The sequence below is a fragment of the Erpetoichthys calabaricus genome, chromosome 8 (assembly GCF_900747795.2).
Source record: "Erpetoichthys calabaricus chromosome 8, fErpCal1.3, whole genome shotgun sequence".
NCBI classification, from domain to species: domain Eukaryota; kingdom Metazoa; phylum Chordata; class Cladistia; order Polypteriformes; family Polypteridae; genus Erpetoichthys; species Erpetoichthys calabaricus.
This window is the reverse complement of record NC_041401.2, coordinates 171206765-171233938: the sequence shown is the minus strand read 5'-3', so window position 1 is coordinate 171233938 and position 27174 is coordinate 171206765. Positions and strand designations below refer to the sequence as shown.

General features: G+C 38.8%; 1 protein-coding gene across 4 annotated transcripts in view; it reads left to right on the top strand.

Annotated features, from left to right (window-relative positions):
- Positions 1 to 27174, top strand: part of kaznb (kazrin, periplakin interacting protein b) — a 645457-nt gene that overhangs the window by 524106 nt on the left and 94177 nt on the right. For all 4 annotated transcript variants that reach the window (XM_028807799.2, XM_028807798.2, XM_028807800.2 and 1 more), the window contains exon 5: positions 22584 to 22775. In XM_028807799.2, coding sequence (XP_028663632.1) covers positions 22584 to 22775 — 192 coding nt within the window. The remainder of the gene's footprint in view (positions 1 to 22583; positions 22776 to 27174) is intronic.

Here is a 27174-nt window from a genome sequence, read left to right as displayed (position 1 = left end):
TTAATAACTTACATGAGGATTTAAAGGGGAAAGGAAATCAACTCTGGTCTGTAGCTCCTCATCTTTATACATTTTGTTTTTCCTTAGTTAACTGTATTTCTTGTACATGGTACTCACATTTCACAAAGTAAGTTCACACATACAGACATGCACCCAGTGAATTTGTGAATGGTTATCATTTAAAACACATCAGAAGATAAACAGTTTTCAGTGACTTTAGGAAACATTTCTGAAAATTGAAATAAACAGAAAAACTGTCAGGTTACTCAGCGGTTGCACAAAGTTTTCATGTTACTCTGCTGCATTCAATGACCTCTTACTCTTTACTTACATTTTCTTTATATTTTTTAGAGAGAGAGAGAGTGGAAAAAAATTACAGCTATCTGGTATAATACATTCTTATCAAATAAGGAGTTTAGGATCAGGGTTCACTGTTGATGGTGTTGTGTGAAACCATGTAAATGTAATATAGGAAATATTGTTAACTTAGTCAATTGTATAAACCATTTAGTTGCTTTAATGTGTTTTCAGGATATATTTTCTTTTGGCCTTTTCTTCTGTTTTTAATATTTGTGTAGCTTTCTTACTCATTCACTCCATCACTCTTTCCATCTCCTGTCTGTGTTTTAGCTCCTCAGATATAGTTCTTGCACTATTTTGACTTTTTTTTCCTTTTTGTAGGGATGTTATAGCTCTGCATATTTGTGTCAAGTTAAGATAGACATTATATTGAATAAGTTTGTGTTTTTTCTTCTTTTTAGTCGGGGTCAGTGGAGGAAAACTGTATAAAAGCCAGATCTATTTTTACATTTTCCTCATTTATGACCTAAACGTGTCACAGTGGTTAGAGATTTAAATTTCATATTCAACAGTTAATTAAAGCCGCTGTGTGAATCCCAAAATCACATGTTATTATTACTCTTTAACCTTGGGGAATTTTCTGCTTATCCTAGATTACTGAAACAGCATATGGTACTTGAAAATGCTCTTTGATTTCATGATATCTTCAAATATTGATTTTTTTTAAATCCAAAATCTATTAGTTCAACCTGGACACTTAACTGTCTAGTCTACTTTTATTTATGTTAACATTTCCTGGCTATTTCCATTCCTTGTTCCATCATTCCCTAATACCTCCAACACTTTTTACAAATCTTTTGTCATATATATTTTTTCTTTTCTGTTATATTTTCATTTTTGTTTATTCAAGGTCTTCCTTTTTAAAGTTTGCAATAGTAGTATGATGAAGATTGGCATTTGATGTACTGGTAAATAAATGTAAATAAGCCAATAGGTGCATTTCCTACCTGATATACTGCTGTTTGGGTTCCTCCTAGCTGAATAGAAGCAATCCATGGCTGGCAGTTGCTTCACAAAAACATGAGACAACTTGATTGATGGTGTAAAAGTCCACATTCCTTTAAAGCACATGTCATCAAAACCTGGACCGTCACCTGCATGATGCAAAACATTTTTATTCAGTTTTCATTTAATTTAGCAAAGCCTACAAGTGAGCACTCCCTTCAAATGTAATACTTCATCATGAGAATGGGGTCACTCTCAAAGCTTGCTAGAAGATCAGACACAGGGCTTTCTAGTTTCTGGGTAGGCTAGCTAAACTTTGGTGGTTGTCTTGTAGTGCTGTTCTTTGGCTTTCTCATTCACTACTTTCAATATTTAAACTTTGCCGAGTCCTTCAGCCTGTTCCAACACTAATGGTCTTTAGTGATGAGATCAGATAGATGTATCTGGCATTTTTATACATAAAAGTCTATAGACAAATAATTAGCTGAATAAAATGTATTCCTTGTCAGAAACAATTTTGTTGTCTTTATTCTTTCCTGTTATGTTATGCTAAAGGATTCTGTGATAACCTGCCAAACTCTACAGTTTGAAAACTACTGATCCATGCTGTACTGTAAGCATAAGCCAAAAAACAAGAGGCCAAAATATTGTATTAAAAAGCAGTCTTGCATTCTTAAACTATGCTAAGAGCATATACGTAATCCTTTAGTAAAAATACAAATGTAACATTTATTAGTTAACTAGATGTATTAGACATCGATGTATGTTTATGGAGTTTAGTATGAGATTCAAGAATAACATCTGACGAGTCATTTAATCCAGGCTGGGAACCAGGTGTCATTTGTGGCATGTGGCTGCTTGGTCTCCATTTTCTGAAGCCGTCTAAGCTGCTGGTTGCTCTAAGATAATACCCCTTCAGTGGCTGACGACAGGTTGACCACTAGTGACTTAAGTTAATGGCTACCTCATGTACACACCTGAATAACCCTAACCAATTATTTGTTTTTCTACTGAATTGGATTAAAATGATTTGAGAATGTTTTATATTATAATTTTTTTCTCTTGTGTCATGCCTATTTATGATAATTGTGTATCAAGATAGCTCAGAGTTCCAGCAGAGTGGCTTAAAATCCCATCTAGGTCATTGATTTGTAACGTTTGACCATTCTCCATGTCATACTCCCATTTTCCTTCCCATACCTCAGATATGTGTCAGCTGAGTTCATTTTCCCAATATGAGTAAGCATGGGCCTGTGCAAAAAATGTACCTATGTGATGGACTGGCATCTTGACTAAATATGACTCCCAAAAGGCTGAAGTTGAATTAGGCTCGTGTGGTAAATAAAAGTGGACTTGCTGTCTTGTCATCTTTGCTGTATTTTAACTAGGGATGCTCTGATCAGGTTTTTTTTAGGGATGATATTGATCACCGATTTCATGTGACTGAATTGTTTGATTCCGAAACCAATTCCAATTTGTTTTTCTCTTTAAAAAACTCTTTACACCAAGGTCCTGCATGTCCAGATGCATATAAGCATGTTCTATATTAAACTGTTAACTTTTTTGTTTTTATAATTAAACTATAGGCCACAAGTGTTACAGTACCTATTCATTTTTGTATTAATTAAATTAAATTCTGTAGGCATATTGTTCAGTGACCATAAATATATTAAAATAAGTAAAAATAAAATTTAATTAATAAAGTAATGTGCAATGTTTCCATAATAAGTATAGCATAAGAGAATAAAATGCCTTTCGTAATTACAGGTTATCATATTGTTTAATTTCTTCTGTAATGTACTAAAATAAAGCTTAATTTATATATATATATATATATATATATATACACAGTATATATATACTGTGCAAAAGTTTTAGGCAGGTGTGAAAAAATGCTGTAAACAAAGAATGCTTTTAAAAATGGAAGTGTTAATCATTTTATAATCAACAAAATGCAGTGAAAGAACAAAAGAGAAATCTAAATCAAATCAATATTTGGTGTGACCACCCTTTGCCTTCAAAACAGCATCAATTCTTCTAGGTACACTTGCACATAGTTTTTGAAGGAACTCGGCTGGTAGGTTGTTCCAAACATCTTGGAGAACTAACCACAGATCTTCTGTGGATGTAGGCTTCCTCACATCCTTCTGTCTGTTCATGTAATCCCAGACACACTCGATGATGTTGAGATAAGGGCTCTGTGGGGGCCATACCATCACTTCCAGGACTTTTTGTTCTTCTTTACGCTGAAGATAATTCTTAATGACTTTGGCTGTATGTTTGGAGTCGTTGTCCTGCTGCAGAATAAATTTGGGGCCAATCATACGCCTCCCTGATGGTATTGCATGATGGATAAGTATCTGCCTGTATTTCTCAGTAATGAGAACACCATTAATCCTGACCAGATCTCCAACTCATTTGTAGAAATGCAGCCCCAAACATTCAAGGAACCTCCACCATGCTTCACTGTTGCCTGCAGACACTCATTATTTAACCGTTCTCCAGCCCTTCGACGAACAAACTGCCTTCTGCTACAGCCAAATATTTCAACTTTTGACTCATCAGTCCAGAGCACCTGCTGCCATTTTTCTGCATCCCAGTTCCAATGTTTTCGTGCATATTTGAGTCGCTTGGCCTTGTTTCCACGTTGGAGGTATGGCTTTTTGGCTGCAACTCTTCCATGAAGACCACTTCTGGCCAGACTCCTCCGGACAGTAGATGGGTGTACCTGGGTCCCACTGGTTTCTGCCAGTTCTGAGCTGATGGCACTGCTGGACATCTTACGATTTCGAAGAGTAATAAGCTTGATGTGTCTTTCATCTGCTGCACCAAGTTTCCTTGGCCGACCACTGCATCTACGATCCTCAACGTTGCCCGTTTTTTTTGTGCTTCTTCAAAAGAGCTTGAACAGCACATCTTGAAACCCCAGTCTGCGTTGAAATCTTTGTCTGGGAGAGACCTTGCTGATGCAGTATAACTACCTTGTGTCTTGTTGCTGTGCTCAATCTTGCCATGACATGAAACTGTCTTCCACAACCTCACCTTGGTAGCAGAGTTTGGCTGTTCCTCACCCAGTTTTAAGCCTACTACACAGCTGTTTCTGTTTCACTTAATGACTGTGTTTCAACCTACGTGTGACATTGATGATCATTAGCACCTGTTTGGTAGAATTGGTTGATCATACACCTGACTAGAATCCTACAAACTCCCTGACTTTGTGCAAGTGTACCTATAAGAATTGATGCTGGTTTGAAGGCAAAAGGTAGTAACACCAAATATTGATTTGATTTAGATTTTTCTTTTGTTCGCTCACTTTGCATTTTGTAAATTGATAACAATAAACAATCATTATTTATTTTTCTGAAAGCATTCTTTGTTTACAGCATTTTTTCACACCTGCCTAAAACTTTTGCACAGTACTGTATATGTGTGTGTGTGTGTGTGTGTATATATATATATATATATATATATATATATATATATATATATATATATATATATATATTGTGGATTAGGGCAAACCAGACACAGGCAGGCAGACACGACTACGTCCATCACCACACGTTTATTTACATATACTACTATATACAGTCAATAAGTGCACCAATTCCAGTTCCCCACAGTCCCAACAGTCCAGGCTTCCTTCAGCCACCTCTTCTCTTTTCAGCACACTATTTACACTGGGCCTCTCTTCGCCCACCTCCTTCTCCGACCTCGTCCACCTCTTCACCCAACTCCAGCCTTGATTGTCGGGAGGCGGACCCTTTTATAGGCAGCCGAATTCCGACCACACGCAGCCACCTGTGACAATATATATATATATATATATATATACTGTATATATAAAATAAAAAAAACTTGGGTTGAGACGTGATCTTCTTGGAAAACACTTTAACGTCCCGCAAAACAAAGCACTGAGACAAAAGGACAGCTGCTGTACAGGCTTTTAAATGATCAACGCACAGCGTGACTAGCAGAACATGCAGCTCTGCAGCAGAAGCAGCATATGACTGTGTGTGTGTGTGTGTGTGTGTGTGTGTGTGTGTGTGTATGTATATATATATATATATATATATACAGTGGTGTGAAAAACTATTTGCCCCCTTCCTGATTTCTTATTCTTTTGCATGTTTGTCACACAAAATGTTTCTGATCATCAAACACATTTAACCATTAGTCAAATATAACACAAGTAAACACAAAATGCAGTTTGTAAATGGTGGTTTTTATTATTTAGGGAGAAAAAAAAATCCAAACCTACATGGCCCTGTGTGAAAAAGTAATTGCCCCCTGAACCTAATAACTGGTTGGGCCACCCTTAGCAGCAATAACTGCAATCAGGCGTTTGCGATAACTTGCAATGAGTCTTTTACAGCGCTCTGGAGGAATTTTGGCCCACTCATCTTTGCAAAATTGTAATTCAGCTTTATTTGAGGGTTTTCTAGCATGAACCGCCTTTTTAAGGTCATGCCATAGCATCTCAATTGGATTCAGGTCAGGACTTTGACTAGGCCACTCCAAAGTCTTCATTTTGTTTTTCTTCAGCCATTCAGAGGTGGATTTGCTGGTGTGTTTTGGGTCATTGTCCTGTTGCAGCACCCAAGATCGCTTCAGCTTGAGTTGACGAACAGATGGCCGGACATTCTCCTTCAGGATTTTTTGGTAGACAGTAGAATTCATGGTTCCATCTATCACAGCAAGCCTTCCAGGTCCTGAAGCAGCAAAACAACCCCAGACCATCACACTACCACCACCATATTTTACTGTTGGTATGATGTTCTTTTTCTGAAATGCTGTGTTCCTTTTACGCCAGATGTAACGGGACATTTGCCTTCCAAAAAGTTCAACTTTTGTCTCATCAGTCCACAAGGTATTTTCCCAAAAGTCTTGGCAATCATTGAGATGTTTCTTAGCAAAATTGAGACGAGCCCTAATGTTCTTTTTGCTTAACAGTGGTTTGCGTCTTGGACATCTGCCATGCAGGCCGTTTTTGCCCAGTCTCTTTCTTATGGTGGAGTCGTGAACACTGACCTTAATTGAGGCAAGTGAGGCCTGCAGTTCTTTAGACGTTATCCTGGGGTCTTTTGTGACCTCTCGGATGAGTCGTCTCTGCGCTCTTGGGGTAATTTTGGTCGGCCGGCCACTCCTGGGAAGGTTCACCACTGTTCCATGTTTTTGCCATTTGTGGATAATGGCTCTCACTGTGGTTCGCTGGAGTCCCAAAGCTTTAGAAATGGCTTTATAACCTTTACCAGACTGATAGATCTCAATTACTTCTGTTCTCATTTGTTCCTGAATTTCTTTGGATCTTGGCATGATGTCTAGCTTTTGAGGTGCTTTTGGTCTACTTCTCTGTGTCAGGCAGCTCCTATTTAAGTGATTTCTGGATTGAAACAGGTGTGGCAGTAATCAGGCCTGGGGGTGGCTACGGAAATTGAACTCAGGTGTGATACACCACAGTTAGGTTATTTTTTAACAAGGGGGCAATTACTTTTTCACACAGGGCCATGTAGGTTTGGATTTTTTTTCTCCCTAAATAATAAAAACCATCATTTAAAAACTGCATTTTGTGTTTACTTGTGTTATATTTGACTAATGGTTAAATGTGTTTGATGATCAGAAACATTTTGTGTGACAAACATGCAAAAGAATAAGAAATCAGGAAGGGGGCAAATAGTTTTTCACACCACTGTATATATATATATATATATATATATATATATATATAAAATACACTGTATATTCTCACACATTGATTTGTTAAGCAGTGTTTAAGTGCCAATTACAATTAAGTATAAATATACGTGCACTTATAGTTTTAAATCATTTAGCTTTTTTACTGCTAAAATATACATTTACTACATCTATACATTTTTTTGCTTCTTTTTTATGTCGTACATGGTAGACATTCCTAATTCTCAAGTTGTGATTATAAATATGGATTACCATTTTAATTATGCAGTATTTGTTTCTTATCAAAACCTATACTGTATGACACACACGAACAATTAGCAAACACAGTGCAAACCCTTAAAAAAAGACACAAGGCTAACATGCTAATCAGGTTTACAAGTAAAATAGACAAATTTTGCTTTTAGGCTACCAACCTTATTGCTTACTAAGCAGCAATTTCAAATTCTTCTTTATCTCTTCTTTTCATATTCGAACATGTCAGCTGCTGTACTTAACACAAGCTGTCTCACCATCCATACTCAGATAAGTAGTGTTCTTTTTAATTAAAGAACAAAATAAAATGGTCTGAATTCATTAAAGTAGCTTTTCCTGCCATTTGTCTAATTGCAAAAGATGATTTATCAGATTCCTTTTTCTCAGTTATTACTCCACTTTTATTTAAACTAAAGCTTAACATTCCAGCCGTCTTTCTCTCTGGTAAAGTCTGCTTTAATGCTTTCAGTTTACAGGACATTCACACCAAAAAAGAAAAAGACACCTAAGCTTGCCCTAAACAACTACCATAATACCTCGTGTAAAGGAACACAACTAAGTTACCATACAGCTTAGAAAAGCAGATGCTGAAAAAAATCAGTATTTGTGATCAAGCAATTTACTGATCACCAATTGAGGCTTTTGTTCTGCAAATTGACTGTTTTGATCAGCGGGCGGTCAACCTGAAGAGCACTAATGTAAATGTCATAAACAAATGGCAAGCCGGGACCCTGCTGGGCTGCCTTTCTCCCATAGTTTGTGAGGATGAGCACTGTATTTGAAAGAATTAAGGACAAAATGTCTGCAGGAGCAAAAACAACATGGACTGAGTGATGTGTGTCCCTCCTGAAGACTGTGATTCTGCAAAACACACACTTCTGAATAATTTCAGTCAAAATGTACCTGAGGATGAAGATATAATTTTCTGTCTATTAACTGTGAAATTGCATGGTAAATAATGAATAAATAAGGTAGTAAATGAAGTTATAGTTTTTTTCCCCCACACAGCTCTGAGTGCTGCCTTTGAATTTGTAATCATTCATCCATGTTCTGAGTCCATTTCCTACATTAAAGGGTCTTAAGGAGCAGGGATTTACTCCATCAACATCAAATTCAAGTCAGGAACCAGTCCTAAGTGAGACTGCAAGCCAGTGTGGGGTCATTCACACATACTTAGACTAAGCCATGCTTTATAACGGCAGCAGACAATGATGCACTCACTGTTGATTTGTGTTGCATATTGCACTCTCTGAAGGATGACAGTAAAACTGTTTCTCCTCATAAATGATGTTTGAGTTTCTTTAATATAATTCTAACATGGAAATTGAACTAAAGGTTATTCAATCAATCTTTTATTTACTGTATATTTCACATTTCACAGCATATTCAGAGGGCTGTTTACATCTAAAATTCATTGTATATAGTTTCAGAAATCCTGTCTATTTAAATTATTTCTCATTAAGTGTTAAACAAGCAGTTTAACAGCTAATAGCAATCTTTTTTGCACTAAAATCTATTTGAATTGAGGTATGCATTACAGTAACTATATTGGTATACCTTGATCCTTTTGGTGAGTGCATACCTTGTTATAGAGATGAATTAACAAAAGTATTCATCCATCCATATTCCAGTTTTTACATTTATAGAGAATTAAAGCCCATAATTAGAACCTCAAGTGTAAGGCTAAAATAACCCAAGCTACCTCACGTTGTGTCCTTACACAATTTAGACTCAACAGTACAACTAACATGCGTGACATGGAAAGAACATGCAAATGCCTCACAGGCTATTACCAGACCTGGAGATGTGCCACCATGACACATTAGTAATAATAAAGCACAACAGTGTCCTCATACCTGCTTAATACATTGGGTAAGTATTTGAAAGTTGTACTGTAATTTTAGCCCTTTAAACATGGTGGCTGTTGTATAATAACTTTATAGTTCTACTTTTATCCAGTAATCAGACATAAAAGGGAGTACACAGTTTACAAACATCAAACCACAACAGAGTAGCCGCTTACTGAGTTAGTTTGAGTGTCGTCTGACTGTTTAGTGCAGGTTTGACGATATTCCTCTGTTAGTCATGTCCATTTTAGACTCTGCGCTGCTGATATTGACCCCACATGGAAAACAGCAGCAAGTTAAACTAAAGACAGGGCCACAGGAGTCTCTCCTTCCTTTCCTGCTTGCTGTTTTTCTGACTTGTTCTGAATTTGACAGTATATTAATTGTATTTTTCTTTAGAAGCTTACTTAAACATGTTTATTTTGCAAAATTTCTTCAGAATGCATTTAATTACTGGTGCGTTTAAGAATATTTGTTGACTTACTGCAATTGTGTGATAAACACTAATTCAGTTTTGTAGTTTTATTTTTCTTGTATTAATAAAATAGAAAATATTTTTTGCTTGTTTGTTTTCATAGAACAGTGAGTTGGCACATTGCATTTCCAATGTGCTTTAATGTTTTATGTTATTTTAAACTATATATCTCACAGTTAAAGTTCCCTGAAGATTCAACTTTCTTTCTCGTCTTATACTCAAGTCCAAGTTTATTTCTATATGTACTTAGCATGTGTCATCAGACAGCTGACAAAAATATAATACAAAAAAATATTAAAAAGTACTCAGTACTTAGCATGCAACGTACCCCCCACAAGATTCCCAGAGGGACACGGTTGAATGCCTTTTCCAAGTCCACAATACACATGTAGACTGGTTGGGCAAACTCCCATGCACCCTCCAGGACCCTGCTAAGGGTGTAGAGCTGGTTCACTGTTCCACGACCAGGACAAAAACCACACTGTTCCTCCTGAATCCGAGGTTCGACTACCTGACGGACCCTCCTCTCTAGGACCCCCGAATAGACTTTTCCAGGGAGGCAGAGGGGTGTGATCCCTCTGTAGTTGAAACACACCCTCTGGTCCCCCTTCTTAAAGAGGGGGACCACCACCCCAGTCTGCCAATCCAAAGGCACTGTCCCTGATGTCCATGCGATGTTGCAGAGGCGTCTCAACCAAGACAGTCCTACAACATCCAGAGCCTTGAGGAACTCCAGGCGTATCTCATCCACCCCCGGGGCCCTGCCACCAAGGATTTTTTTGACCACCTCGGTGACCTCAGCCCCAGAGATGGGGGAGCCCACCTCCGAGTCCCCAGGTTCTGCTTCCTCATTGGAAGGCATGTTAATCACGTTGGGGTCACCACCCCTCCTCGAACCACCACCTTATTGTGGTGGAGGTGTTTGCGTGTCCCAATGATCCTAGGAGCTCTGTTGTCCGGGGCTTTATGCCCCTGGTAGGGCCACCCAAGGCAAACTGGTCCTAGGTAAGGGATGAGACAAAGAGCGGTTCAAAGAAACCTCCTATGAAGAATTAAAAATTTGGACAGCGTTTTCCCTTGCCCGGACGCAGGTCATCAGGGCCCCCCTCTGGAGCCGGGCCTGGAGGTGGGGCTCGATGGCAAGCGCCTGGTGGCCAGGTCTGCACCCATGGGGCTCGGCTGGGCACAGCCCGAAGAGGTAACGTGGGTCCCCCTTCCCATGGGCTCACCACCTATGGGAGGGGCCAAGGAGGTTGGGTGCAGTGTGAGTTGGGTGGTTGCCGAAGGCGAGGACCTTGGCGGTCCAATCCTCGGCTACAGAAGCTGGCTCTTGGGACGTGGAATGTCACCTCTCTGAAGGGGAAAGAGCCTGAGCTAGTGCGCGAGGTCGTGAGGTGCCGGCTAGATATAGTCGGGCTCAGCTCGACGCACAGCTTGGACTCTGGAACCAATCTCCTTGCGAGGGGCTGGACTCTCCAGCACTCTGGAGTAGCCCCCCAGTGAGAGGCGCCAAGCGGGTGTGGGCATACTTATTGCCCCCTGACTTGGAGCCTGTTCATTGGGGTTTACCGGAGTGGACGAGAGTGTAGCCTCCCTCCACCTTCGGGTATGAGGACGGGTCCTAACTGTGCTAGAGGGCATACCTTCTGGGGACTCCCTCGTTCTGCTGAGCGACTTCATTGTTCATGTGGGCAATGACAGTGAGACCTGGAAGGGCGTGATTGGGAGGAATGGCCCCCCTGATCTGAACCTGAGTGGTGTTTTGTTATTGGACTTCTGTGCTCATCACGGATTGTCCATAACGAACACCATGTTCAAGTATAGGGGTGTTCATATGTGCACTTGGCACCAGGACACCCTAGGCCTCAGTTCGATGATCGACTTTGTGGTCGTGTCGTCGGACTTGCGGCCACATGTCTTGGACACTTGGGTGAAGAGAGGGGCAGAGCTGTCAACTGATCACCACCTGGTGGTGAGTAGGCTTCGATGTTGGGGGAGGATGCCGGTCAGGCCTGGTAGGCCCAAACGTGTTGTGAGGGTCTGCTGGGAATGTCTGGCAGAGTCCCCTGTCAGGAGTAGCTTCAACTCCCACCTCCGGCAGAACTTCGACCATGTTCCGAGGGAGGTGGGGGACATTGAGTCCGAATGAGCCATGTTCCATGCCTCTATTGTTGAGGCAGCTGACCGGAGCTGTGGCCGTAAGGTGGTCGGTGCCCATCGTGGCAGCAATCCCCGAACCCGTTGGTGGACACCGGCAGTGAGGGATGCCATCAAGCTGAAGAAGGAGTCCTACAGGACCCTTTTGTCCTGTGGGACTCTGGAGGCAGCTAATAGGTACCGGCAGGCCAAGCGGAATGCGGCTTCGGTGGTTGCTGAGGCAAAAACTCGGGCGTGGGAGGAGTTTGGGGAGGCCATGGAGAACGACTTTCGGACGGCTTCAGGGAGATTCTGGTCTACCATCCGGAGTCTTAGGAGGGGGAAGCAGTGCAGTGTCAACACTGTATATGGTGGGGATGGTGCGCTGCTGACCTCGACTCGGGACGTTGTGGGTCGGTGGGGGGAGTACTTTGAAGACCTCCTTAATCCCATTAACATGCATGCAACATATAAAATATATATTTGCAGGTACTTTGTATATACAGTACATTGTTTCTTATGTTACAGTATTTGTTCTTATGATTAACTGTTCAGCGGCCATACAGCTTGTGGGTCGAAACTCCCTGAATCTACTGCTGCGAGTTCCAGTGGCCCTGTACCCTTTGCCTATATGTCTCCAAAAATTATATTATCTTGATATTGTTTCCATAGAAATATCAGATATAGGTTGAAGCTATGCTTTTAATTTTTTTTTTTTTGGCAAGGTAAAATGCATTAACGTGACCCTTTGATTGTTCAGTGGCACTTCAAAATCAATCAAACCAAACCGCAAGGCAGTTCAGACTAACCTGGAATGTAGGCTTTGCACAGTATCACACCTTATGGCCATAGAGCCGCTTAGCAAGAACTCACGCGAAGTTGTCATTCAGTGACCATATTTGGCTTCTTTTGAGAAACAGCAGTTTTGTTTTGAATAAACAACAGCAAAGTTAGTGAACAAGCGCAGGTAAGCACACGGTGTGCAGCAAAATGTTAGGTTACAAAGACACTGGGTTCAGTCAGGTCATGACGGGTCTGATGTATATATCAGCTTTATCAGAGCAAATCAGTTCTTAAATTCTTTCTTTTACTTTTAAATTATTGTCACATTCTTCTAAATGTTAATGGCTTCTTTCCGTAATGGAGAAGTTTTTTGATGCACTTTCATCTGATTCGTTTCAAAATGCCCCATGAGAAAAATTGTACAAATTATGCATGTGGTTATTTGTTGCCCACCATGCCCCAGCCTCTAAAGTTAATTTTATTTTCTTTTTTTATCTCAATATGCCATACAAACATCTCTGAGCTTTCACTTTTTGAAAATCCCATTGCCGTTTATTGCCACCCTTCCTGCTGCCTTGTCATTTTAGATTCATTCATTTATGCATATAACACCCATGTGATTCCATCCCCACAGTTATTTCATGCTCATATTAATTCATTTGAAAAAATGAGTTTGACACCACTTAACAGTCCCAGAGGTAGAAAGGAGCAGAGAAGAGGGATGAGTGATAAGCAGCAGAGCCATAGGACTGGAAATGACTAGCACTGCAGCCCTCAGTTTTTTCTCCCATTGCTTCTCTTTTTATTTAGAATTCCTCTAAAGCTCTCCTGGCCTTGTGAATTCAGGCCTCAGATTGTATTTCATTTTCTGCCAGCTTCTCTAATTTTTCCAGAGTCAATGCAAAAGGCTGTCATTTGACCCTCCGAATACCAAGATACTCGACTGCAGTTTTATTAAGAAGCAAAAGTTATGTTCCTCATTTTAATGACATTTAATAGATAAGTGAGGTGGTGAGATAATTACATACCTGATGTCATCACCACTCCACTTTCTTCACACTGATTAAGATGGAATCCAGTGGAAAGATAATTATACAGCACTGCAGAAATAAGTAAAGTGTTTTATCAAACCGACTTGAAAGGGAGCACATGCATTTCTCTTTCTTTCTGTAGTCATTTTCTCCATTTTTATTTTTATTTTTTTGTTGCCCCAAATGAAGAATGATCCAATTTAGCTTCATCTGAAGATTGTCCTGCATGTCAATTGCATACATTTTGAGGAAATATTTGTTTTGAAATAATTTCTGTGTCTCTCTTTTAGATAGTTCAGAAAGAAGGAATTGAAGTATATGATGATATGGTGGCGATGGTGCTGGCACTTTCAGCCTGTAATGTGTTTCCTGATGACAGCTTTCTCAAATTCAAATACATTATTGTAACCCATCAGCCAAATGTGTGCTCCTTCACTGCTTTATGTTATTGTAACACATTAGTAACCTCTGATACAATGGGGTTTCTGTCTAGTAACCGAACTGCAAAACATGCTATGTTCTTTAGGGGCCCCTGCAGCCACCCAGTTTGAGTTGTGACTTATTTTGATCAGATGGGCGTAGTATAAAATTAAGTAAGTACTGAACATGAATATAAAATAGAAAGTATAAAGTGACTTTTTTCCTGCACAATTTGGGGATATTTTTGGCTCGCTACACAAGTTCAGAATCTCTTGTGTGGTTTAGGCACTCTGTTGGTGTCCCCTGTAGCTCAGAGTGACCATCTGTTGTGCATTTTGAGGATTTTCTATGTATATGATGATGTTCTCCTGTTCTAATTAGTGATCCAGCGAAGCTTTAGTTTGCCTCTACAGTGGTTAGCTGTGCATCTTAATCAGTATTCAGCTATCAAGCGGTGCAAAACCTTGTTATAGGAGGGTGCTAAATCAAGTTTAATTTTCTATTTGGATGTAGGGAATCCCCTTTTTTTGACACTCTTCTTCATCATAATTAATGTTATCAATAAAACTATTGATAAATGTACACAGAAAGAATCTGAAGCTAGTAGCTTAGATTCTCATTACTGATGACAAATGAAACACTGATCTATGATCAAGCACTCATTTATATTCACACCCATTGCCTCATTATTCTTGTACCAGGTGCACTTGACAGTATCCAGCCTCCAGAATGCAGAATTTAGCCAGAGTTAGAGCCACTCCAGTCTGCATGGGGGAAAAATGGCATATGGTATTTATTTTTGTATATACCTTTAAACTGCCCTTGAAGGCAGGAGATCCAATGGGCAGCTAATTATCAGTACATGGGAGTAAGCCACACAGAATGGTCCTCTTGAGATGAAACATTAGTTGAACAGTAATAAAATGTCTAAAACACTGAGAAGAATTATTGGTTTTCTGCACGTAATCTCTTTACTTTTGATATTATGACAGATGTGTTGTTTCCGTGGCATTTTAATAGCTAGCTATCAGCCAGGCCCATGGGAGCATTAGTAAGCGTAGCTCTTGCCATAGCAATGCTGTGCCTTGCAGTCTGCTTGTCCAGTAAGTTGTATGTTGTTGCTGTGCTAAAACACATCGTTCTGCTCGTACATGCCTAAGTGGAACCTTTCAGAATTAATATTCCAAGTTATATTAGAATACTTGTACTTACTGACTTGGAAACATGGACTCTTCATAAATGGGCGGCACGGTGGCACAGTGGTAGCACTGCTGCCTCGCAGTTAGGAGACCCGAGTTCGCTTCTCGGGTCCTCCCTGCGTGGAGTTTGCATGTTCTCTCCGTGTCTGCGTGGGTTTCCTCCGGGTGCTCCGGTTTCCTCCCACAGTCCAAAGACATGCAGGTTAGGTGGATTGGCGATTCTAAATTGGCCCTAGTGTGTGCTTGGTGTGTTTGTGTGTGTCCTGCGGTGGGTTGGCGCCCTGCCCGGGATTGGTTCCTGCCTTGTGCCATGTGTTGGCTGGGATTGGCTCCAGCAGACCCCCGTGACCCTGTGTTCGGATTCAGCAGGTTGGAAAATGAATGGATGGATGGATAGACTCTTCATAAATGGATCAACCTGCAGACATTGAAGCAAACTACACTATCGCTGCTGTGATGTCTGCTCCTGCTTTAGTATCGCTGTATTGACTCAGAAGGAGAAAGTGAGAATTACATAATGAAAAGGATCAGGAGTCAAGCCAATGTCATTACCAATTACCAATGTCATCAAGACCAAGATGCTAATTATAAATCAAAGACCTTAATACCAAAAGGAAGTTTGTTAACCAGAAGGTGTTTTGTAACTTAAACCATCACTGAGTGTGCATTTACATGTGTACACAAAACCGATATATGGAGCAAAACCAGTTATGGCAGAAACCTGGTTTCTTAAAAACCTTCATTTACATGCACAAGCACACTTCTGGAGTTCTCCTTTGGCAAAATGCTCCAATGTCTTTAAACTATGCAAAAAAAGAGTTAAACGTCATCATTGGCCACCATGGATCCAAAAACAAGCACAAAGCTGGTAATCAGTTTCTTGTGTTTTCTAAGTCCTTCATGTACAAGTAAGTAACACCAATCCCCTTTTTATATCTGTGGCCTGAGGTACAGATGATTTGCACTATGAACATTGGCAGATGCATCACCTGATCATACTGTTCGAACACACACAATGCAATTACCTGGATTAAAACTAAACTGACACGTATTAATAAAGTTTCTGTTACCAGATTGTACCAGCACACTATTTTCTTCTTGGCTGTATAGCTGAGCTCTGCAAAGGACCAGCGTACCAATACATGTGCTTCTTGCCTTACGCCCAGTGCGGCTGTGATAATAATAACACACATATTACTGCTTCAATAAAATAATTATTGTATTAGGTTACTCATTACTGTTAGAAAGTAACCAGACTACTTAACACACATTACTTTTAACATGTTACCGCCAACACTGCTAGCAAGGTTATGCTGCTAAGCTTAGCATAGAATGTTTAACTCATCAGCATAAATTTAGAGATTTCTGGAGTATTGACAGATTATTTCAACCAGGAGAAAGAATAATGCGATCACCCAAGCATTTGCCTCTTGCTTTTGTCTGTGGTTGCTGAAAGCGAGTGTGAAGGCAGTACATGTGCAGGTGAACTGAGTACTGTAACCCGATTAAGGGTTTACATGAGCTTATAATTGGGTTATTTGCTGAAAAATATGTCTATTAACTGGAATTAACTCTAAATGGAATTAGAGTTTACATGGCATTTTAGAAACCAGGTTTCTATGACTAGCCAAATTATTCAAGCACATTTAAATGCACTCACTGGATTTATCCCAACTCTCAGGTCCCCCAGAAGTGCATGTATCGACCATTATACTGTTGCTCCCATGATGTCACACATTCCTGGAGTATTCTAATGTCTCAAAATTGTGGGACAAGTAACTAAACAAAATGCCACTGCAGCATAACAGTAAAATTATTCAGCTTATTCAGGAGCTCTCCTAGACACAGGCCAGAATTAAATTCTTCAGGTAAATCACAAACAAACAAAATAGAGGCATTGTTTGTTCAAAATACTTTATGAAATCCCCTAAAATGTAATGAAAAGCACCAATCATAACACACCCTGTGCATCACTTTTCAGTCAGCTGGATTCTGCTTAGAACTTGAATATTGGTCCTTTCTGTTCATCTAGTAAAGTGAAACTTTTTTTGGAAATATTTCATCTGTATTCTTGTGGCCAGACTCCTCACATCCATCACGATAACCTCAGGAGATCCATTATTAATGACCACCCTTGAGTCTTTTGATTTTCAGTTCCCTTTTCAAAGGTAATGTCTTGCATAACACAAGTTGAATAAAAAGTCATAAGGAGCAGTTAGTAGAAGCAAATGACCTTTTTGAAGGACTGCCATACATGTCAGTGTTCAGATCCCGAGTTGATGGTTATTCCTCTCCTCTTGCATGTTTGCATCTGAGTAAGGAAATATGCTGCCGTTTCTGCTCTGGCTTCTCCTTAAATATCCCAGCACCCCAGAGAAGTACATTGATTGAAAATATAATTTAGAGCTCATTTACATTTTATATATATATTTTTTTCAAATTGCTTTTCTGTTAAGCTTACTGGTTGTCATATTCACTATTTGGTACTAAATTTAAAACAAAACTGCATTTTATTTTTTGATAGCAAGTTATAGCAACACATACAGAATGTGCTGTATAGTGAAAGCGTGGCCTTCTTGGGTATTCTAAGCAGAAAGGTACCCATGTCTTTGGTGTCCTCTGTGAAACTTTTGAGGTCATCGAGGGACACTCATAATGCAGTTCCTACTAAGATTCTGCAGTGCAGTGATTTTTTGTTCACCTCAAGTGCACATTATTTTGGAATGCCAAAGCTGCCACCCAGTGCCCAGCAGCCTGCCTGTGTTGATATTATAGAAGTGCACTCAAAGAATAAAATTAATAAAAAATAAGAGTGTTATATAGAATGACATGTTTTGTTCATGGACATCATTTGTATTTAAAAAGGTTAAAACCTTTGTAATTATTGTATCTATACAGTGAAACACTGCGGTGGGTTGGCACCCTGCCCGGGATTGTTTCCTGCCTTGTGCCCTGTGTTGGCTGGGATTGGCTCCAGAAGACCCTCGTGACCCTGTGTTTGGATTCAGCGGGTTGGACAATGGATGGATGGATGGATACAGTGAAACATATCAGTGGTATAAAACACACAACAACTAGACTTTATATCTCCTATTAAATGAAGAGCTTCTGAAGCTTTGGCTGTACATTTATCATATAATTAATTCTTTACACTCTAATTAATTATAATTATTGGAACCAAATGGATAGCACTGCCACCTAAAATATCCATTATCATTGGTTCTAAAACAGGTGTAACAATGTTATGCTATTCTAACCCACAATATGTAGAAGCTGCTTTACTTTTGCTTTCAGGCAGCATTAAGACTTGCTTGGCGTCACAAACACATGTCCATCAATCATACTAGCACAGGCTAAGGTGCCAGCTTACCAGCACAGTCTTCTGGTAGTAGTGCACAGATGACTCTCCCAGGATGCATCACAGCTCTTAACTCCAATTGCCTTCTTAGAGCTGTGGGTGTGGAGCACTCAATTTTAACCTCTGAAAATCCCCACGTGAATGAACAGTCATATAATAAAGCCTCTTTTGTGTCATGGTGCACCTATATCCATGCCCTTCTGTTTGAGAGAGATCCCCTGAGGCAGTGAATACTGGAGTTCATGTCTTTTTTAGTTTTAGCCTTTGTTCCTCTTGCCATTAAAAGGGCTTTAAGAGAAAGAAAGGCAGACAATGAAATTGTATGTGAAGATTAGTGAGATTAGCTCTGTTTTCCTTATTATAGATCTAATGTACAAACCACCAGCTTGACAGGACTGACCAGTATTCATTTCATTATTTTTGTGGTAAATAGCAGATGCACATACTAAATATTTAAAAATTCTTTAAATACCTTTTGTCGTTTTTTGAATAAGGACTTTAAACAGCTGTAAGTAATAATAATATTAGTAATAAAACATCTACAAAAGTATTCATATAAATTCTGTATTTTGCTGCTTTTAGGATAAGTAAGTGAACATAATGCCAAGGTTTCCTGCCATATAATGAGCAAAGCAGAAAAAAAGGCTGAACCATTTTGAGTTTTTATTATTCTTAAATTGTTTAAATCTTCCACTCGAGTCTCAATGGAAATCACTGATATATTTTGTTAAGTACTGCTAATCCAACTTCATTGTGTCTGATTTACACAATGATTTACACCCCCCAAATTAATTAGTGTGTGAATCATGAGAAGGCTTATCTAAATACCAAGAAGTTCCCATTAAGTGGGAGTTTCTGCTTGAATATGTTGGAGGATGCTCAGTCACAACTTCCAGAGTACTTGGAAGAGTTGAATTGGAATTGGTCCAGAAAGTTCTCTTAAGGCATTGCTTGTCAAACTTCTCCCATGGTAACTCCCACCAAGATCTTCCATGTTTATGCTTGACACTCCAGCATAACAAGCTTGCGATTTACTACAGTTAGTTTGCATTCCATCAAATAGTTGAAAAAATGCTTCATCCTTTCTCATCAAAAAACATAATGAATGTCCTTATTTTTGCTTAACAGCCTGTACAAGTTATGTTCTATTTGCAATTATCAAAAACATTTTTATCAATTTTATTCAGTCTCTCATTTACTTTGTGTATAAATAAATGCTCACTGGTTTGAATTAATGTGAATTTTCTCTCCACCGTCTATCTCTTTATCTATCTCTCTATCTATCAAGATTTGAGACAGAAATAAAATTTTGCTGTTTTTGTATGAAATTTTGTATCAGGGTTATTTGACAAATTGTAGGGTTTTGGACTTCAGAGAATCTCCTTGTATGGCTGTTTTTATAAATTACTACCTCTAGATATAGGTAAAATTTTGTAATCATTGTGTTTTTGAATTATCACAATGTCAGTTTGTTTTACCATTTTGTTGTCCTGTTGGCGCAATGTGATGTGCAGTTGCTAGAGGGCATGACCCAGAAGTTGTGTTGTATGACATAAATGGCACAAGGCTTTAAAAGCCTGCACTACACTGGCATCTAAGATTGTTATTACTGTTTTCCAGTGCATCTGCCTTGTCTAGTGATTTTTGGTTTAGGCATTATAGCAAGCATTTTTTGACTAAGAGTCTTGCCTAGTACTTTGGTTTTGGTGCCTGGTTTCATTGATAATCAGGTTTTGACCTTTGGTACATTTAAGGTTTTGATCTATTTCCTGTTTGTTGTTTTGCCTGCTTCTTTTTATAGCAGGGAAGTTTGGGTTAAAAAAGAACAAGTGGCTATGCTACTGCTAGTCTTTCTGTCTGACATTTATTTATACAGTATATGTATTTTTTGCCTTTTTTCGTTCATGGCAATGCCTGCCTGCCTCTGTCTGTCTGTCCACCTATAACAAGGTAGTCGGTCTCCATCTGTGCCTCATTGTGTACTTCTCTTTTTGACTTATGTTGCCCTTGCGTAGTACATGTCACTATTTAAATGGTCATCAAGCTACAGTATCAGCCAGAACACCTACTGCTAAGACAGCGTATTGTCGGTTCTGTCTTATCTTGAAAAGGCTCTTTTTAATATATACTATCCCACTGTTTTTTTTTTTTTTTGTTTTTTTTTCAAATAAGATTGTCTTACTATTGCCTTCTTAGTCTTGTAAATATACTGTAGGATTTGTAAGTAAAGATCTATAGTACGTATATCTAATATACAATATATGTGTTTTACAGTTGGAGAACAGACAGGTTAAGTTACCTGTTCAGGGCCTCACATTGGAGGTAGAATATGAACAGATGGACTTTAAGACACAAGGTTAACATTTTACCCACTGCACCACATTGCCTGCCTGTGTCTACAGCAAGTGCTTTAGTTATGGCCTCTCACTTGATACAAAGAACATCAACTGTTCTTCACTGTAAAGTCCATACAGACGCAGAAGATGTCACAGAAAGCCACTTATTTATTACATTTACAGAACAACTCAGAGTCTTGTCTACAAAGCAAGTGCAGGGTGATGTGGATAGCCATATCCTTTGTCTTATTGATGCTAGAAGATAAAGCATTGCCTGAAGAAACATACAAATGAAGTACAAGTAAATTTAGTGTTTGGTTCACTGACTTGTAAAGTGTGCATTGATATAATAACATGTACTAAAATCAAAACAAAAAGTAAAATCGACGGTAATAATTATTTTAACATAACCCATGGCAGGTTTTGGATTATCCATGTCTCCTGTAATACATGTGTCGTTATTCAAAACTGTTTTTGAACATTTAGAAAGCTCCCTTGTAATGTGGTTCGGTTTTATAGATTTCTTGATCATAAACTAAACCCTGCTTGCTTAGGTACATATGTATCATTTTGATTTCAGTGGCAAAAAATGACAACACAAAAGGGACATCTCAGACATCAGCAAAAAACTGAGTAGTGCTGGAGTGAGGCATGTGAATTATTGTGAATGATGGTGGAAACAAAACCTGGTTGTTCAAAGCCTAAACTCAGATTATGAAAGGAGGTCTTCTGTATGATTATGTACCTGGGCACATTAGTATGGCCCCATCTTGAGTCATTCTGTGCAGAGCACATCTGTCTTAGAATGAACAAGCCCCTCTGCTGTTACAGGTGCAGGTAGTGGTCAGCAATTCTTTCAAGTTGGGTTGTATACAAAATATAAAATCAACATGGTGCATACCTTGGTGCTTCAAGCCTAAATATCACAACACGGGTACTGTTATGTCAGTGTTGCATTTCTATTTTTTGTAGTATTTAGTCTCATTTAAAATATTATTTTTTAAATGTGTATTGTAACTTGAGGAAAACTGATTTTCTAAGTAAGCAAACACTAATAAAACTAAGGTTAGGCCTAAATCCCATCCTCCATTTCCCTCAGGTCCCTGAGTAATGCCATGCTCTGTCGACCTCACTGTACATCTGCACAATTGGTCTTTTTTAGGGTTTTTTTTCTGCTAAGCTTTGGGTCAATATATATGGAGAGGAATGTGTAGAGAAATTGTAAGGGACAGACTTACCTACTAGATTTACAAACTTGGAAAAAAAAAGTTCTATCTGTGTCAAAGAAGAGGCAAATAATTGAAGCACAAAAATGCACTGTGGCTGTTGAGCTATGTTTCCCAATGATTTTAGGCACCTCCAGCCAGCAGTTTTGCTACAGACAAAGGAGATTCTGTTCACTGTCGCTAACTGAGTGTTCTCATGTTCCTTTAATCACTTTAGCTAATTTTGCTGCGTCGCTCTCTCTGGGTTCAGTTTTCAGATTTACCTAACAGTACTTTGTTTTTAATTTGCTGTTTTTTTTACAGTGAAACATATGACATCTGCTGTGCAGGTGGGAGCATCAGAAGAAACTAATTTTGGTTCAAAAAAAAAAAAAAGCAAGAAAAACGATTTGGATCATCATTTTGACTGTGCTTCCTCTTTTCTAATAGATATTATTGGGCTGCTTTGAAATGTCACCAGTCCGAATGAGCCTCTGAATATTTTCAACTTCATCTAACACTCTGAACCTCTTTTTTGGCAGTGCTTTTACGAGAGGAGGTGGCTCAGCTCCAGGATGAAGTGCACCTGCTCCGTCAGATGAAGGAGATGCTGTCCAAGGACTTGGAAGACTCACACGGAGGCAAGTCAGCTGAGATCCTCTCTGCCACCGAACTCAAGGTGCAGCTGGCGCAGAAAGAGCAGGAGTTGGCACGTGCAAAGGAGTCCTTGCAAGGTTGGCAGCTACTCTCAAAATCTAGCTTTGATTCATGTTTTATTTTGAGATTTGTTTATTTTTTTTGCTTGAGACACCAACTGTTATTTTGGGATCACTTTGAAAGAAAACAAAAATAAATGTGATGCCCTGTAAAACAGAAAAATATTTCACAAAAGGAATATTCAGAAGTGTTTTAAGGTCTCGGCTGCAGGGCAATATAGTAAACCTAACTGGGCATCCTTTTACGTGCAGGGAAACAATATGCAATTAGGGAGTTTGTTCCCTTCAGCTTTCATCTTAGATTGTAGTAATGCATATAAAAGTCCACAGATCAACACGTTTCAGGTGTTGTCTCATTATGTATTGACAAGGTTTATAGGTCAAAAGTAAATGCTAATTTCCATTCTGAGTATAACAGTTTTTTGAGCCCTCATTCTGTGAAGTTGTGGTTTTCATTTACGATGTGTTATTCTGTAATAGAAAATGGCTTTAGAATAAGATTTTGTCTGTCATTTCTAAAACCTTCTTGTACTTAGTGTATTTGATTCTGTATTTGGTTGGATTAGTTTGAAAACAGAACTGCACTGATCTATCAAACTATTCTTGATATTTACTTGGAGGACACCAGTTAAAAACACTTCTTTAAGTGGCAGGAGGCCAGCTGTTTCTCCTTTGGAGGCTAACTGTAATAACGACATCATACAAAAATGCATCTCCAATGACCTTAAATTATCTTTCTTTTCAAAATCTAACCTGAATTTAGCCTTCAAACTGTGCTGGTTCTGATAGAAATAAGGAATCCATGAAAGACAGACTAGAATGAGGGTCTCCTGGATGTGGAGTCTGTAGGGGGTATGTTAAGATCTGACTGCATCAATCTTTAAGGTGCACATGTTCAGCATACCGAGATCTGACAGGTCCAGACTATGAAGTTCTCTTGCACAGCGTGCTGAGATCTGTGAGAGCTCTTGTGGTGCAGCATGCTAAGACCTGAGTGGATTAGACATCAAGATGTACTTTGTGTGATACAAGAATCTAACAAGTTGGGACTGTAAGAGACACGGTAAGATGTGATATTCAAAGACACCATGATGAAAAGGCAATATGCAATTTTGGAAAAGCAGTGTACAGTATCTCTAGGAACTCTGCATACTTGACACTCGTTTAGCTTTTTCTGGATGTATCAGGGATAAAATGGCATATGGTAAAAACATTTTGAACAAATCTTTAGACTAGCTGTGAGTTTTTCAAATAAGTTATGTTAATAATAGAGGATTCAAATTTTACCTCAGGCAGTTGCTGGAACCACATACTGTAATACATCTGTGGTATACTTGAGTCATCGTGAATTTTTTATGACTGTCATCTGGGAAGATAAAAAGATTACATTAAGCAATGAAGGTACTTTGCCTCCCTGAAAAGATAATAAAACAATATTAAGAGTTATTTAGTCTGTTGAAAATGCTTGCAGATAAACAAGTCCTATTTCTAACCTGCCATATTTTGGAATAGCTTTGCAGGATCCCAGACGCACATTGTTTTCTTACTGTGGTTATTTGAAATGTCTTGATCTTACTGTCTCCCAATAATTTTTCAGCTTTAATTATTTTTATCAGTGGCTTTCTTTGCACTTTAGCACCTGGAGAAAATCCAGCTTCATATGTAAATGAGCTCACTTTATATCACCTTAATGCATTTTTGTTTGTAATACATATGTAGTCCTAGAAACATTTCATAGTAGGTCTCCTGAAAACCTCACTTCTTAAAAAGGGACTGGAATAACATTTCTCTTTTTATTGGAATACTCCTTTTTCCATTATTTTTTATGGTATGCTTAGCTATTTTATTTTTTCTTAGTTACTGTATAATAACAAAAAAAAAGTTTTCCTCACAAAAAAGAGTTCTCATAAGCTATGCAAAAGCACTGTAAAGCCCTATTAGGTGGGATATGCTTTCAGGACGTATGTCTGTAAAGTCACTGTTGTTACACAACACCAGTAGGTTTTACCATGGATTTGAACAGGATAAGATATGTCTGGAAAGATTATAGATATAGGAATGCCTTTTTGCAGGTACACATTATCATCATGTCAAAATGTTGTAGCTGTGTAACTATGGCCCCTCCCCATTACAAGTAAAGAATCATAATTGTTAATTATGTATTGATCAGCAATTTCATCAAAACGTTAATTTGAAGCGAATTTGCTGCATTCGCTTTTGTTCGTCGAATTATTTACTGATAATTCGGATAGTTTAGGAGAACTTTTTTTCCCCAGTGCCCCATAATGCTTTGCGAAGCCAGCGCAGCATCCCACAAAGCTGTAAAAGCCAATATTGGATGGGACTGCCCCCCGGGTATACAATGCTGATCATGCAATACAGACTCTGTGGGACTTAGTTGTAGAAGAGATAAGTAAATAATGCAGGTTCTCAAAATTTTATTTTTATGAAACATATACAACATAAATAATGAGTTCTCTCTGCTTGTCTCCAAATGTGCAGATTGCTCTTCGAGTTCGACGTCAGTATAAAAGAAGGAGGTGCATGCCCTTTACATGCATAATTAGCCATGTGGAGATGTAAAAAACAAACCTTGAAGGAGACTGACACCCATAACACAGGAGACTCCATGAAGAAATAATAATAATGAAATATGTATTACTATTTACAAGGTGTTTCTGTCATGTTGATAAAAGAAATGATAATAATAATAATACATTTTATTTATATAGTGCCTTTCCCATGCTCAAGGCGCATCACAGTGTCTTAGAAAAAACAGCAGGGTATATGCAACATTGGATACAAATGTCTTCCTGAATGGAACAATGAAACAGATAACAAAGCATTAAATAGAATAAAAAACAATAAACCAGAGTAAAATACTAAATTCAATACTAAAAGAAAAACCTAACCAATAACTTAATTTGTGATATAACAGACACACAAGTTATCCTGAGCACCTGGACAGAGAGGTAAACTGAAAGAAAGGGCAGAATGTTAAGTTAAGTTAAAAGTCTTCATAAATAGATGAGTTTTAAGTTGTTTTTTAAAAGAATGAATGGAGTCAGCTGATCTAATTAATTTCAGGATGTCATTCCAAAGTCTGGGTGCTATGACCTGAAGGCCCTGTCACCCATAGAGCGCAGGTTAGTGTGAGGCACAACAGGATTACCAGAATCAGAGGACCTTAGTAGGCGAACATGAGCAGAGTGATTTAGAAGGTCATTGATGTAGCCCGGTGCAAGGCCATTTAAAGCTTTGTAGGTTATTAATAGAATTTTATATTCAATCCTGTAAGACACAGGGAGACAATGAAGGCGAAGCAGGAAGGGTGTAATGTGCTCGCTGTTGCTGGTTCGAGTAAGGACTCTTGCAGAGTTTTGAATCAACTTGAGCTATTGTATAAGATTAGAAGGGGCACCTGCCAGCAGCGAGTTACAATAATCTATGCGGGATGTGATAAAAGCATGGACAAGTTTCTCAGCATTAGTAAAGGAGAGGAATGAGCAAACATGGGATATGTTACGGAGGTGAAAGTAAGAAAGTTTCTTAATTTGGTTTATGTGGCTGGAATAAGAAAGGGATGAATCAAAAATGACACCAAGATTCCTTGCATCAGAAGAAGGTCTGATGAGATCACCATCAAGAGTGACTGAAAAGGAGCTCATTTTCTTAAGTAGTGCTTTAGTGCCAATTTGCAGGAGTTCAGTTTTGTTGTAATTTAATTTTAAAGAGTTCTGCTCCATCCAGGTTTTAATTTCACTGAGGCAAGTTGTGAGCTGAGAAAACTCTGATGAAGTTACACTTTTGACATTGAAATAGAGTTCAGTGTCATCTGCATAAAAATGATAACCCAGTCCATAGCTACGAATAATATGGCCAAGGGGAAGCATATAAATACAGAAGAGAAGAGGGCCGAGGACAGAGGCCTGAGGAACTCCTTGTGTGTCTGGCGCTGAGCTGGATCTGCTGTTGCCAAGACTAACAAACTCTTATCTATCAGTCAGATAGGACATGCCAGTGGCTTCAATCATGACATGCCACATTGAATTTTCTGCCTTTAAAACACCTACGTATTTTTTACTACATTTTCAGCATTTCCGCTTTGTTTTGAGAAAATATATGATTACGTGACTTTGACTGTGTCTTGTTCCTTGATCTCATGGTGGCATGGTGGTTGGCACTGTTGGCGCACAGCTCAGGTCACCTTTTTGGCCTCAATAAATATTACAGTATATTTGGCAGATGTTTCCCTAACCCTCAGGGACACTTTAAAGATGATTGCACCATTATAATCCAGTCAAATCTATTTCAGTTAGTCCTTCCCCTTTGACGTCAATGCATTTTGCAGAGTTTGGCGATATTTGCAAACACTTCTGTGATTTCTCCGAACTCAAGGCAAAGTGAACAGCACGGA